Here is a 14,786-nt window from a genome sequence, read left to right as displayed (position 1 = left end):
TCTTTCAAACCTTTTGGATGGCCAACTTTAAAGTCATCTGAGATATACGGATTTACCAGTCAGTTATACCGAACTACTCTCATACTGACAGAAAAAAATCAATACTACATAGTATCGCGATATTTTGTGTGGCAATATTGTTTCGATATACGGACGTCAAGTATCGATCTTTTATTATATAAACTATTAACCTCTTAACAATCCGGCGGACCCGGATGCTATTCTGTCTTTTTAGCGGGCTCAGTCCTAAAGCTAGAGTGAATTGTAAATGGACTTGCATTTATATATTGCTTTTCTAGTCTTGCTCAAGGACACTTCGACATGTGACCGGAGGAGGCGGGGATCGAACAACCGACCAACCTTCCGATTGGTGGACGACCTGCTCTACCGTCTGAGCCACAGCCGCCCCCAAGTGAATATACTGGTATCATATGAAACTAGAAAACCTAAGGAGTAGGGATGTTAATAATTAACCGTTTAACCGTTAACCGACATTAAGCATTTTAACCACCTAAAGAGAGTCTGAGCCGGCGTTACAGATACAGGAAGTTGGCTCCCGTCTATAGCTCGCTTGAGCGGAGGAGTTGTAGCCCCGTAGCATTTATTCACCGACAAATAAACTGTAAGGAATATGTAATAAATTATAAGCTATAACGCCACCGACAACAAACACACACACGGTCTGTCGGAAACTCGCTGAAGTTACGCCACGCTGACAGACCGTATGTGTGTGTGACTACGGCGAGCACGAAGCTACCGGCAGAGCTACAGATGCTAATGTAGCACAAACACACACACTGTTTGTTGGATAATCGCTATCGTTAATCTGGACAGACAGAGTATCGTTCCGCCGGGCAGACACACAGCTGACAACCTGCTAAACTAAACTAAATGTTGCGGTGGAGACTTTTACTGGGAAAGTGGCTGCATGTCCGCGACACTACACGCAGCATCGTAGCTGCTAAGTTAACACTTCCGGACGGGTGAACTGGAGACAGTGAACGCAGCACCGTGGTTGCAACAGTAGCTCTCCTGACGGTGAACTGGAGACTCAGTTGTCTGTTGTGCTCATACACTGCAGCTGGCGCACCGCTGCATGCGAGGCACTAATCTTGTCAGTTAACGGTTAATAATCGGTTAAGAACATTTTTCAAAATTAGCATCCCTAGTAAGAAGTGTCAGCTTGTTGGGAAGGAGGCTTAATAACTCTCAAAAGTTACACTAAGTTTTTGGCGAGGAAAAACGGGCATGGCCATTTTCATGGCCTCTTGACCTCTGACCTCAAGATATGTGGATGAAAACTCTGAGATGAACAGAGTGAAAACTGTATCTTATCAGATAAAGCAGATGTTGACAAATTGCATACTTTGCCTTGTTGAAAAATATTCAGTCCATCGCAAAATCTTTAAAATCGCAATAAGATCTTATAGTGACTTATCGTGATGATATATCGAGGAGCCTCTGGTGATTCCCACCCCTACTAAGAAGAGAACCAAACTATTTTATTTTTTATTTTCTGTCTCTCTCGTAAACAGTTTTAAGCGACAAAACTGCATGACAGAACATCTGCATGTTGGCCAAACAGAACCAGTGCCACCCAGACCTGGAAACAGTTAAGTATAATTTTGCAGATGACATTTTAAATTGTTGCTACTTCAAGGAAAAACCACCATGACACCTTAGAAACTAGTGCGTGCTGGGAGGGCACATAAACCGATTTGTCCAGTAAAAATTGAGATAAAATTAGAATCATATTCACATTTCTATCTGTGGTGACATTAGACATTCTTTCAGTTAACCTTAACTGTTCACTTCTATTACCAGCAACCAAACAAGCCTGAACACACCACCAGCAGCAATAGTTCTGTGCTACATAGAGAAGATGTATGAGAATATGATGTATGACTGGTGCCCTGTATCGCATACCATCAGCAGTGACTCATTGCTGTCTCAGGAAAGGAAAATCAAACACACATAAACACACTCCCCGCATGAGTATACACGCATATACAGGGCAGATAAAAGTGCACCAAGCAGGCACACACACACACAGAGCAAATGAAGCAGCTCTATAGGGACAAAAACTCCAGGTTTTAAATGTTTGGATCAATAAACATCGTCTGAGTGTATTATTGTTATCCTTAAATATTTGTGGACTAAGAAATAAAGTGCTTTCCATGTGTTGAGGCAACGTCAACTCTTTTCTCATTTGTGTGTCTAACAGGAGATGAGGCAAGACTCTCTCAGTCTTTGTACTTTCCTCCGCCGGTATCCGCATCAGTTCTATTTGAAACCGTGTTGTCGTTCTCTCTCCTCGACACTCCCCACTTGCACACAGCCCCGGGCCCCCTTGTGGAATGCTGTATAATGTGAGGCCTATGGAGGAAGGGCATCCCGGGACACGGCGAGAGAGCACACACACACACACACGCTAAACACACTCTCACCGACACACGCAAACACGCACACACACAGACAAATACAGCTGTTGAGAGCCATCACAACCCTTTGGCAGACGGCCAAGTCAAAGACGAGCGGTGTTGGAAGGGACTCCGTTTAGAAAGAAAGAAAGAAAGAAAGAAAGAAGGAAAGAAAGAAAAAAGTCCAACATTTTCCATGTATGTTGAGTTAAACACTGAAGATAGAAAGTTGGCAGTGAGAACTCACATTACCCCGAACTAGTTTCCCCGTATTGGAGGCGAGGTGTATCATAAAGTACCTTGATAAAAGCTGCCTTTGTCTTGCCTTAGGACGGGCTGGTAAACCTATGGAATCATGCTGTTCTAGTTATTCAAAAGGGAAGTACAGAACATCTTGTTATCCCCCATTGTACATGGGAGAAGCAGAAACAGATGGGCACTAAAACACTCAAGAATGGTGAGGAAGGCGGCACACATATGACTCTATATAAGACAAGCAGACATTTCTAACGTCCAACCTGTGTGACACCTGTCTGGGGGCCCGGATGCCTCATCATAGGGGCTGCACAATTAATGGAATATTAATCACGATCACTATTTTGGCTTCCCACATTTAAAAAACATGATCGCCCGCAATATGGACGTTTCAAATGTGCATTCTGCTCATAGAAAACTCTAATAAGCGCTTCCTAAACTAACAGCCGGTGATCGAGATGTTTTGGCTTCACTTTTGGTTATAGATATTATTTATACAACCGATGTGTTTATGATTAAATTGAGAGCATAAAATTGTTTATCTGGCTCTTAATGTTGCCAATTTTGCTCTCGAAGTGCGCCAGATTGAAGCATTCAACTTTATAATGTAGCTAACAAAAAAGGGGTAGGCCGAATATTCCTGTTATTTTTTCTCATTAAGAAATATACAGTATAATATAGCAGAACAAAAATATTGCAATGTCAGTTTTTTCCAACATCATGCAGCCCTATTTTGTACATTAGCAGGATGAGAGTGCTCTCTAATGTGAAAGTGCAATCAAAATATGTTGTCGCTAAAAACCAATGAATAATCGTGATAAATAATCGTGATCTCAATATTGATCAAAATAATTAGAATTTTGGCCATAAGCGTGCAGCCCTACCTCATCATATACTGTAAGTCACAAACACACACACACACACACACACACACACACACACAGAGTCTGGGTTGTTACCACAATGACAAAGATAAAGATGTAGACCGTAACTAAGTTGGAAATATTTGGGATTTTTTTTCACAGTCATCTTGAGAACAAAACACTTGACGGTGGACCGGAGAATAAGAATGAGAGCAGGGTGACAGAGAGAGAGAGAGAGAGAGAGGGAAGGAAAGTGACAGGAAATGAAGAAAATTGCCACAAGCTACACGCCGGCTAGCCACACATACACACACACACACACACACACACACACACACACACTGCAGCCATGTACTGTACACACAGGAGGAGAAGGGGTGGAGGGAGGGGGTGGGGGGTGAGGTATTGCATGTACTGTATACTCAGATGACTCCTGCAGGGTTCAGGTGAGGTAAACAGAGCTGCAACTGACAGACCTCACACTACAGCAGGCACAATTTTTACTTTTATAATGTTTACCAATCACTCTGACATATTTAACATTATCAATTTAAATGTATTAATCCATTTTGGTTCACAATCCTCACAGCCCAAACATTTTATACTCTATATTATGTTCTTTATTTTTTGGATTTTAAAGAAGAAAAAAAGAAAGAAATGTATCTTCACTGTATCTTGAACTAAAAGTGCTGGTTGAGGATTTTGAGGAGCGAGCTGTCTTGGATCATAATAAACTGTCTCCTACTTGTGAAATAATGACCCTGACAACACCAGCAACTCCCACTGTTTAGTGTAAAGCAGGCCTGTATTTCTTGTCGCAATCATGCACAACATATAGGCACCACAATGGATGGATGCATTATGGGGTGGAGATTTATTTTTGTTTGTTTTGTTTTGTTTTCATCGTGACGCCAGGACATCGTACCACTTTCTCATACAGTTGAAACTAGAATGGCACAACACTATTTCCTGTGGTTTGAGTGTTTAACAAAAAAAAAAAAAAAAGTGGTGGTGCCGGGCATTATAATTATAGACTACAATGACATGTGGGTGTAAAAAAAGAACTACAAATATTAGCCTGATTATGGGACTCCAGTAGTGCCGCGTGTTTGGAACAAACCCACCATCCTCCTCCTCTGCGTAAAACCATCGCATTTGGCGAAGTTTAAACTTAGTTAGCTGCTAGTTTTTAACCCACATTAAGTCCCCATGTTTGTTAATGTCAGCAGATAGTCGGGTGGGTGTGCTGCTGCTGCCTATTGTACCTCTAAAGGAGGAGATAATGCATGGTAAAACCTATGCGTCACACCAAACCAGGCACTGTAAACACCAAGACAAGAAGACAGTAGAGGAGGGAATATATTTACCCGATGTGTATGTCGCTATTCCATGAACCGCGGCGGGTTGTCAGCTGGCAGCAGATGTGGCAGGCTTTCTCTTCTCTCTTCGGGATAAAAGTTTGTGTAAAAAGAAAAAGAAGCAGGCCCCGGTTTCCCCCTCTCGTCCTCTGTCTCTCTGTCTCTCTCTCTCTATCAGTCCAGTCCTGTCTCCTATCTTGGCTGCTCGTCCCCCATCTCTCTCTCTCCTATCCCACTCTCTCTTTATCCCTTTGCAGGAAGTGAACGCGGCTCACATGCACAGTGCAGGCAGCCTGACATCATGCACCACTCGGGGAAGAGTTTCTTTTTAAAGACGCAGGCGGGTTTTTTCTTCAGTGGGTCCCGCCAGGTTCTACTGTCTGTACTGTATAGGTACACTATAGTGGAGTCGAGTCTACTCTACGGCGGCTGTCTGTCAGCACCGGTCGGTCATATCGTGGAGCCTTTACGGACACACGAACTCGCTGCACTCTGCGGGCTTAAAGGTGCAGACTTGTGTCTGTGTCGACGCCTCCGGGGGAAGAGTCAGCCCAACACTGGCTCGAATATGGGATGTAAAGACAACTTATAGGGGGCTCATTGTGCAGCTGTGCGTGTGTGAGACAGTTGTGCTCCTTAAAGAGGATTTACATGTGTGGTTACCTCACGTGTCCCTATGTGATGACAGCTAAAGGCTCCATGATGCGCATGTGTGCTGCACTGCTGAATTAGAAGCGCCAACTGCTGGCGGTGTGACCTCAAGTCAACTTTTCTTTACTGCAGGCATGCGATAGCACACAGCAGGGTGCCACAGGGCACTAAATCACTGCTGCTAAATAGGCTCTACTGTACTTCACACTGGCACAATGTTCTCCTTTAATTTCTATATGAGCACCGTGTGCAAGGATGCAGCATTGTATATTTAAAAATGTTTATATTACCATGTAGATTTTTTAAAGCTGCAGTGGGTAGGATTGGAGCAAATATGATTTTTATAGAATGGTCAGTGTATCTTGACAGTAGTGCATGAGACAGATAATATAAGAAGAAAAAAAACATGTGTCCTCCGGTGTCCTCCGGTGTCCTCCGGTGCTCCTAATGACATCTGCAAGATTTCACAGACCGGAGGAAAACAACCAATCAGAGCCGAGCCGGAGCCGGAGCCTTGCCGTCTATGAGCGGCTGTCAATCACTCGTGAACTCCGATCAAATTAGGCAGCGCTGATTAAATATTAATCATAATTCTGTTACTGTAATGCCTATTTCTCTCCTGAAATGTTTTCAGAAGCATCTTGTAGTGTACTGTTTAGCTGTAAAATGAGAAAGTTTGTTAGCCATGTTGAGATCTGTTGAGGAAATACCAAGCACTGCCCACCAGCTGAGCACAGCTAATGGGAACGCTCTCTCTCTCTGAAATGACCTGTGATTGGCCAAAGTCTACCATCCACAGGCTAGATTTTCTAAAGCCTGAAAACAGAGCCATGAGGAGGTGTAGAAGTCTAGTTTTCTCTCAGAACACTTGAATTACAATATGCTGAAAGGTTATTATGGAATTTTTGCCCAATGATTCATCACTCTTCATGGCAGGGTATCACCTCACCCACAGTATATTTACATACTTTATACTCAGAGCCATACCTAGCATATGCTCAGTGGTGGGAAATGTGTTAAAATCCATTGCTAATGGAAAATATGTCATAACAAGTCAAGAAAGCAAACTGAACTATTTGTGAAGATTTGTCCATATAAGATGTGAAGTTTCAATTATCAAGTTTTTGGATTGGATTTATTTTTTTACTTCCTCTTCTCTTTACCTCTTCTTGTTAATTTGATTACTTTTTAGAGGCCGGAAGAGGTAAAACCACCTATGTAAAAAGTACAAAGCAAAGATAAATGGCATAGCTGCATGTAAATAAAACAACTCTATAATGTATGTTTATTTTTCCTAATTCCTTAATCATCTTGTGACCCCACAAAATGCATACTGTGACCCCCTGGAGGGGGCACGACCCCCAGCTTTGGAACCAGCCGTGTAAGTATTCCAGGTTAAACTCCAGCAATCCATCATACTCTGTTATCTTATTATCTGTTTTGCAAGTCAAATCTTTTCTGAAAAGCAAGTGACTAGAAACAGCCATAAGATAAATGTTGAGTAAAAAATGTAAAATGTTATATTCTGATAAAATGGATATACTGCCTGGTAACATTTAAAGGGGACATATCATGTTCCTTTTCAGGTACATATTTGTATTTTGGGTTTCTACTAGAACATATTTACATGCTATAATGTTAAAAAGAAAATACACATTATTTTTCTCATACTGTCGGTTTGTACGTATATACCTGTATACCTCTGTTTGAAATGCTCCGTTTTAGTGCCTGTCTCTTTAAGCCCCCCTCCCAAAAAAGCCCAATCTACTCTGTTTGGTTTGCGAGAAAAATATGTTGCACCTTTTCAAAGGTAGCGCTCAAGCTGTGGGCGATATGTTCTAATTAGCCTCCATGTGATATAGGAAGGGGAGACAGATCTGAACGGCTTGTTCAGTGCTTGAAGTGGAAAAAAATAAGTGCCGGTACTCCCCTTATTCACATGTAGGTGTTTTATTCATTATTTTTATAACCATTTTAAACCGTGTGTCATAATCAGATGTGATTTTATTGCTATATACCTGTATACTTGGGCTATGCATCTTCTATAGCAGGTCTATAATACTCCAATAATATTCACACTGGAACATTATAGAGTTAAGGTGGTGTGTTTGTATATAATGTTAATACTTGAAGTGCTTTCTAGCCAACAGCCAACATCTATAATATATTATGGTATGTCTATAGGCTGGAATAAACAGGAGCCAGCCAGACAAGCAGGTATGCATGTAGAGCTGAGGTGTTTGAGCTCTTTCTTCAGGTGTTAGGAGCAGTGTCAGGATGCTCCTACATTTTATACAGAGACACATTCTGAATTTCTGCAGTGAATAAAAGATACTATAGGAAATATTGGGTGTCCTCCCCTTAGAAAATTTGAAGGTTTTTGACTTAAAACTATGCAATTTTATATAATTTTGGACCATTATTATTATTAGTTAAATGATTATTTTTATTATTTATCACAGCTTTCGTCTGAACATTTAATTCTTCTGGAAATGTAAAATCATATTCTGTTAATCAAAAGACCAGATTCAGAAAACTTTTCAATAATGTTTCATTAATTACATTTGTTCACAAAAAAGTTATGACGAACAGTTCAAAAATGATTTTACTAAAAGGACGTGAATATTGTATTGATAAATTACAGCAATGAATCTCCATTATGAATCTCCCAGAGGACCTGATATGGAGAGGGCAGAGGAGAGTCTGCAGCTTGTGAGAAGCTCCGGTACGCATGAAGAAGTCCCGGTACGTTAAGGAGTAAATGTAGAAGTGCCGGTACCGCTGCGTACCGCTGCGTGCGTACCGCTGCGTGCGTACCGCTGCGTGCGTACCGCTGTAATGTGCGTATCGCTGTACCGCCGCGTATCGGCCCATTTCGAGCACTGGCCTTGTTGAATCACATGTTTTCTGACCATATTGTATTGAGGAAGTGGATGTAGTCACCGTGACGTCACCAATTGGTTTGTGGACTTTTTGAAGGCATTTCGTTCGTTGCCATCTTGTTTTTTTGCAACCAGAAGTGACACGAGAGGGGGGAGCTAAGTACAACCGAACATTGAATAAGACATTTTTAGGTGACCAAAATGTTATAATAAACTTTCATGAACTGAAAACACACTGTGAAAGGGTTAAAGTTCTAAGACGAAAACACGGACAACTCCCAGACCGGACATCGCAGTGGTAGCGACCTGTCAATCACAAGGTAGCCCTAAAGCATATCCTGTTTTATTATCTATTTTATTCCAAGTGGAATCATAATTTACTAAATAAACATGAATTGACATGAAACTAGCGAAATGAGACCATAAAGTCATGTTTACAATGTTTACTGAGGTAATAAATCAAGTGAGAAGTAGGCTCATTTTCTCATAGACTTCTATACAATCAGACTTCTTTTTGCAACCAGAGGAGTCGCCCCCTGCTGGCTGTTAGAAAGAATGCAAGTTTAAGGCACTTCAGCATTGGCTTCTGATCTAGGCAGCATACAAAAAAATAACTGGGTTGTGTCGTATCTTTCCTGCGACAGTGCTGTTGAAGTGATGAGGAAGGATGCTCCGCGGACACTGTTCTTGCTGGTATAATAGAGTTTATTACAAACAAGCAACAAATGTCATAACGGACGTCTAGAGCGTCCGGAGGTCTCAAGTCAAATCTGAAAGTCCTCCCGCTTCGGGGCTCTCGCGCCTCCTTATATCGGGTTCATGTCATGCAACATCTGAGCTGATCGTATGACCATGTATGTCTCCGTTATCCTACATGTTTATCTTTCAGCCCCTGGTCTTAGCGTATGACCATGTATGTCTCCACGTATGCTTCTTACACATATGTTTACAATTAGGGGCCTCGCTGTCTTGTGCAAGACCTGAAAATATACCACAGTTGTCTTATTTCATAGTTTGTGGTTTAGGTTAGGAGTTTGGTAGGCAATCCAAATACCCACATGTACAGTATGTACACAAGCACTGAACAAGTGAGCTTTTCATATGTTCCCTTTAAGTACAATATCCTCAAAGCTGTACTTTTTTTTCTTTTTCTGTAAACCAATTTAGTAAATGAATTAGTTACCACTGTTTATACCTGTGTAATCTTATCTCCCAATTTGCTCTACTATTCATTATTACATTTGACATTGGTGTTTATCTCTTCACTTCATGATGACACTGGATTATCTTTATTTCTCTCTCTATCATATTATATCTCATTTATAACTTCTGTCAAGTACCATGTATTCATCTGTACCATGATGTGGAGTCACTCTATTAGTGCTGTGATATTCCTGTATGAGCTCACAGTGACATTTAATAGAGTCTGCAGTGCCCTTATTGTACCTCTTGGTATTTAAAAAGTGTATGGCAGCACTACAATATTCCTATAGGGACTATCATGTGTCTGTGGTACTCAGTGGCGAGTTTATAATGATCTCACTGTACTTAAGTCGATGCCATTACTACAATCACATTAATGTTTACAAGGAAATTAAAGATTTTTCATCATCCAGCTCAACTTGTAAAACTGTAACTGTAGCCTAATAAAATGACGGCTAATTTTGTTCTAGTAGCAACACAGACTTCATCAAACTGGGATGAATGAAGTCCACGTGGTGTGACGTGTTTCATGAACTTCAAAAAGTAACCAAATACAGGAGAGGATGTGGATCTATGGTCAGGACTTAAAAAATGAAACTGCCGAGTCATTCAGGCATAAGCAATCGACTTCAGCTTTTCAAACAAAAAGAAGAAATGAAAATGAGTAGGCCATGATTTAATCATCAAGCCTACCTTCTGCACCATGTTGACATCACAAGACAACTCATGTTCTCTCTGTCGTAAACTGGGCTGTCAGCTCGGAGCATGAGGCATATGATGTGTTGATCCTCAGAACAATAGCTTATTGTTTCCCCCCTCTGATTATCCAATTACAGCCAGAGGCCATACCGGTCTCAAGCATGTCTCAGTCGGGCCACCAGCCTCTGTGTCAAAAGTTCCCATCTAAAGATAGTTTCCAGACTCTTTTGCTCGGCAGTAGCCGACGATAAACATGGAAATCTAAGCTGACATGACAGCACAGTTATCCTCAAGAATTATATCCGTTTAAAAAAGCTTATTTGAGTGCTTCAGCCCTCCTTAGATCCCGTAAGCATACTTCATGCCATGTGAAAACGAGGCTATATAAGGTGATTGGGACACAGCCATTGCCATTGTTATGCTTGGCAGACACAGCGGGGTCTAGTTGTGGCTGGTGTTTGCGTGCTTCAGGAAGCTAAACAGAGAAGTCTGTCAGAGCAGCTCTGAGACAACGTGAAGCGAAGAGGGCGACTGATGGAACATTTGACCCAAAGACATTCTCTATTTGACCTGTCACACACTCTTGTGACACGGCTCGAGGCACGCCAACGTGGGCGTTAGCCAACACAGTAAACACAGTCACTTCGCAGTGCATGTTAAACATTTCGTGAACAGGAAATGCATTTAATAACTTTACAAAAAAAAGTTGATCACTTATCCTGCTATAGAGTGGTGCAAGAATGAGTTCTGAAACTCGGAAATGAGTCAGCATTTTCAACATTTCATCAACAGAAAATGCATTTAATAACTTTACAAAAAAAGTTAGTCACTTACTCTCCCATTTCCTGCCACAAAACCACATTATACACACACAAATTCACTTGTTTTTGGTCACTTTTATCCACCATAAGTCACCATGTCTCTGTGGTACATGTATGTTTTTACATGATAGTGTTTGTTTACACACGACATAACCGGAATCATCTCAACCTGCATGGTACAATTCTGCATTCAGAGTGGGTTATTTTGGCACAAATGACCGCCTTTGCATCACACAGCCATGATGCACATCATCCACATGATCAGTCACTTTTCCATGCAACATTGACATTCACATTTTCCATTTGTTGAAAATGTAAACAAATGGGTTTCTAGTCAAGATTTCAAAATTTGTTAAAACGGTTTACAAATGGCATGAAAATACAATTGAAATTGGAAAGATTTGGACCCTCTGACTAAGTTTGACTCATGTTCAGATCTGACTTCATGCATCATTTTTGATATTCAGCAACCGGGCGGTTCGCTCAGAGTTATACAGAACATTTTTAAAGGGACTGTACACACTGTTGTTACAAAGACTCTTATTGTATTCTACCATATCTGAAACAAAACCAATCCGATTTTGAGTTGACGTCAAAGGGATCTTTTTGACTAGAGCTGAAAGTGATGCGGAGCAGTCCTACGGGACAAGTCGTATGCTGTCCCACAACGCCACACAATGCTTTAGTTACAGTTTGAAGCATCTACTACATTTCCCACGGGCACAGCTACATGTCCACAAACACCATGAAGCACCAGCCAAGCCCCCCCACCAGAAACATGGTGATCTGCATGCTGTAGATGATCAGGTCATTGAGCACCCCAAAGTCCAGGCGCCGGTGCCCCAACAGAAGCAGAATGACGGACAGCTTGTACTGCAGCCGCAGGAGCACGCGCACGCTGACGTACTGCAGGAAGAAGAGTACGGAGAGCGCCACCCACAGCAGGGAGGTCAGCAGGCTGCAGCCAAAGTAGAGCAGGAAGCGCAGGAAGCTGTACATGCAGCGCGAGCGCAGGTAGAGGTCAAAGTTATTGTACTTGGTGCGCACCAGCTTGGAAGCGTGCGTCGACCCGCAGGCCGAGTGCATGCAGGTGGTGTGGGGGCCATGGAAGCTGCGCACCCGCCGTGGGATGGGGATCACAGGCATGGGTGGGCTACCGGAGCCCAGCACGGTGCACAGGAGTCCCAGGTACAGGTGTTACAGTCCTCTATGGAGGAAGTTGGCTTCATTTGGTTGTGGAGCAAAGAATGGCTCGCACAGGAGCCCAGGTGGAGGGAGACGGAGCTGCTGGGAGCGTCTGTCTGCTGTCAGCAACCTTTGAATCCTTTGAATGCAGCAAGAAACGACATCGTTATTGTGTGTTTTTGATACATTTTTCAAAATGCACATGCACACATTGTTGCAAACCTAATACAAGACATGCAGGCCCGTGCATACTTCATTTACTAAAACCAACAGGTATAGATACATTATAACAGTCTGCACATAAAGCTATACATTGTGTTTTAATGGCTCAATCACAGCCAACACCTTTGATCCATACTGTGGTCTCTAATGAAGTGCCCGTGCAGAAGCAGTGGTAGACTTGGTGATCTTACATGCAACACCAGGACGTCTCTTCCTCCTCACCAAGAGAAGCTGCTGTGTGAGTCTCAGTCGACTGGAGGAGCATTGGATCACATTATAAACAGTTTGGCTGGAACATCAACACACGAGGTTTGTTTTCTGTTTTTTTCCCCCCCAAGATGTTTGACTGTTTTGAGCCAGCGGAGATGAGATGAGGCGGCGACGAGCCGGCGCTTCTACTTCCGGTCGCAAAATATACGAGTCATCGTGCTATGACGTCAGCTGTTAAAGAGGAAGTGCTCCTAGTAGGACAGAGGGGAGGATGCTCTCCTCACACACACACCAGGAAAAAACAGGTACATTTTGAGGTTTTGGACTATTTTTGCTTCCATAACATGCCTTCTTTCACACTAGTGGAGAGAAAACATCCGAAATACACATTTAGGTGTTTTATTTTATTTCACTTTGTCTATTTGCATCTGTGGATTTCTCCTAAATTCACCCACAAATAAGCATTATTTGCATATGTGAACATACAATTTCAGAAAACTTGTAATACAAAAAATAGGGTGATCAACTGGAAAAGTTTCAGAGCATCAGATGAGCTGTGTCACTCTGTCACAACTTTTAAATCCCATGTTAAAACTAACTTTTATAAAATAGCTTTTCTGAACAGCTGATTTTGAGTCATTTTGTATGCTTGTGTGCTGATGTATGTGCGTATGTATGTGCATAATGTATGTATGAATATGTATATGCCTATTTACCTATTCTATTGTTTATGTTGTGAATATCCTTGGAAAGCACTTTGTGCTTATGGCTTGAAAGTGCTCTATAAATAAAATTACTATCATTTTATATGGCATCAAAACATGCCATATATATATAATATTTTACCATAGCCTACATCTCTTTAAATAAATCCAGAAATCTCCACTTCAGTAGCACTTACATACTCCAAACTTTCCAGTTTCATTCCTATCTATATCATGAAACTTTTTTACCGAGGGTTTTGTTCATATATCATTCATAGCCTGATTTATACAACAATATATTCCTAAAAACATGCCAATTTAAAAAAAAAAAAATGTTTATGGATGCTGACAGTATTTTATGATTGATGGAGTGATAAAAAGAGATATCGACAATTCCCTCTGTAAAAAACCTTTGACTCTAATATGTCAACAAAATGAAACAGTAATTTTGAACCTGGCTTTATCCAATGTTCAGATTTCTGTATTGGAAGTGTATGCAAATTACCACATATTTGATAAGATAATGCCTCATTTTCATATGTAAACATACAGTTTCAGAAAACTTGTAATACAAAAAAAATAATTGCCAAGTTCCATGGTGGTATCTGTTAAAATGTTTACTCACCTGGGGTGTCTCCCCTTAAACAACCATATTCTCCAAACATCAGTAATTATTATAATTATGTATTATGTACAGTATGCGTATGTCATTTTGATTTCAGTTTGCTTTTAGATTCAAAACTACATTGGAAAGTTTTGGGAATTTCCCTACTTTCCAATAACAAAGGGAAGGTAAAACAACCACTTGGTATTTAGACTATTTTCTACAGCATCAATGACATTAAAACAATAATATGCAGTTAATCAATGTGTCCCCACAATCTGTCACAATATTTGTGTATATGATCGTGGCAGTTGCAGTTTGAGGGAAACTTCACCACAAATAGTCAAGTCAAGTCAAGTCAGGTTTATTCATATAGCACGTTTCAAAACAACTGGAGTGCTGTACAGGTTAAAGTGAACTGTGAGTAAAACACCACCAACAAAAGCAACAAAACAACAACAGGTTGCAATGGAAAAATAAAAGGCAATATCATAAAATGTGCACAAATCTAACACAGATTCAGAATAAGTCTTGTAAGAGCAATTTATAAAAATAAAGGAGTATAAATACTAAAACATTCAACCATTAAAACACTGAGAGCAACCAAAGGCCATTGAAAATAAGTATGTCTTGAGGTTTCTCTTAAAAGTGTCAATGGAGGAGGAACATTTAATGTAAAGTGGAAGGCTGTTCCAAAGCTCTGGAGCTG

At 41.1% G+C, this 14,786-nt stretch overlaps 2 protein-coding genes across 5 annotated transcripts in view; both read right to left on the bottom strand.

The window, feature by feature from the left end:
- The window catches only part of nacc2 (NACC family member 2), a 33,326-nt gene extending 27,870 nt beyond the window's left edge, over positions 1–5,456 (bottom strand). Inside the window, exon 1 of one of the 2 annotated variants that reach the window (XM_074618521.1) lies at positions 4,906–5,456. The gene's annotated coding sequence lies outside the window, so the exon portion shown is untranslated. The remainder of the gene's footprint in view (positions 1–4,905) is intronic. The other variant, XM_074618517.1, reaches the window with a different exon arrangement.
- A 5,658-nt stretch (positions 5,457–11,114) lies between these two features.
- Positions 11,115–12,983, bottom strand: tmem250 (transmembrane protein 250). 3 transcript variants are annotated; one of them, XM_074617807.1, is made up of 2 exons: positions 12,683–12,983; positions 11,115–12,476 (listed from the first exon to the last, which is right to left on the bottom strand). In XM_074617807.1, exon 2 carries the CDS (start codon positions 12,296–12,298, stop codon positions 11,879–11,881), a length of 420 nt encoding a protein of 139 aa, XP_074473908.1. In that variant the 5' UTR covers positions 12,299–12,476; positions 12,683–12,983; the 3' UTR covers positions 11,115–11,878. The 3 variants fall into 3 exon arrangements, with proteins under 3 accessions (XP_074473908.1, XP_074473909.1, XP_074473907.1); XM_074617808.1 differs by having other exon boundaries at positions 12,782–12,983; XM_074617806.1 differs by having other exon boundaries at positions 12,751–12,981.
- Positions 12,984–14,786: the final 1,803 nt, after the last annotated feature.

Source organism: Sebastes fasciatus, chromosome 19, assembly GCF_043250625.1.
Source record: "Sebastes fasciatus isolate fSebFas1 chromosome 19, fSebFas1.pri, whole genome shotgun sequence".
Lineage (NCBI taxonomy): Eukaryota > Metazoa > Chordata > Actinopteri > Perciformes > Sebastidae > Sebastes > Sebastes fasciatus.
The sequence above is the reverse complement of the archived record's forward strand: the minus strand, read 5'-3'. Positions and strand labels throughout refer to the sequence as shown.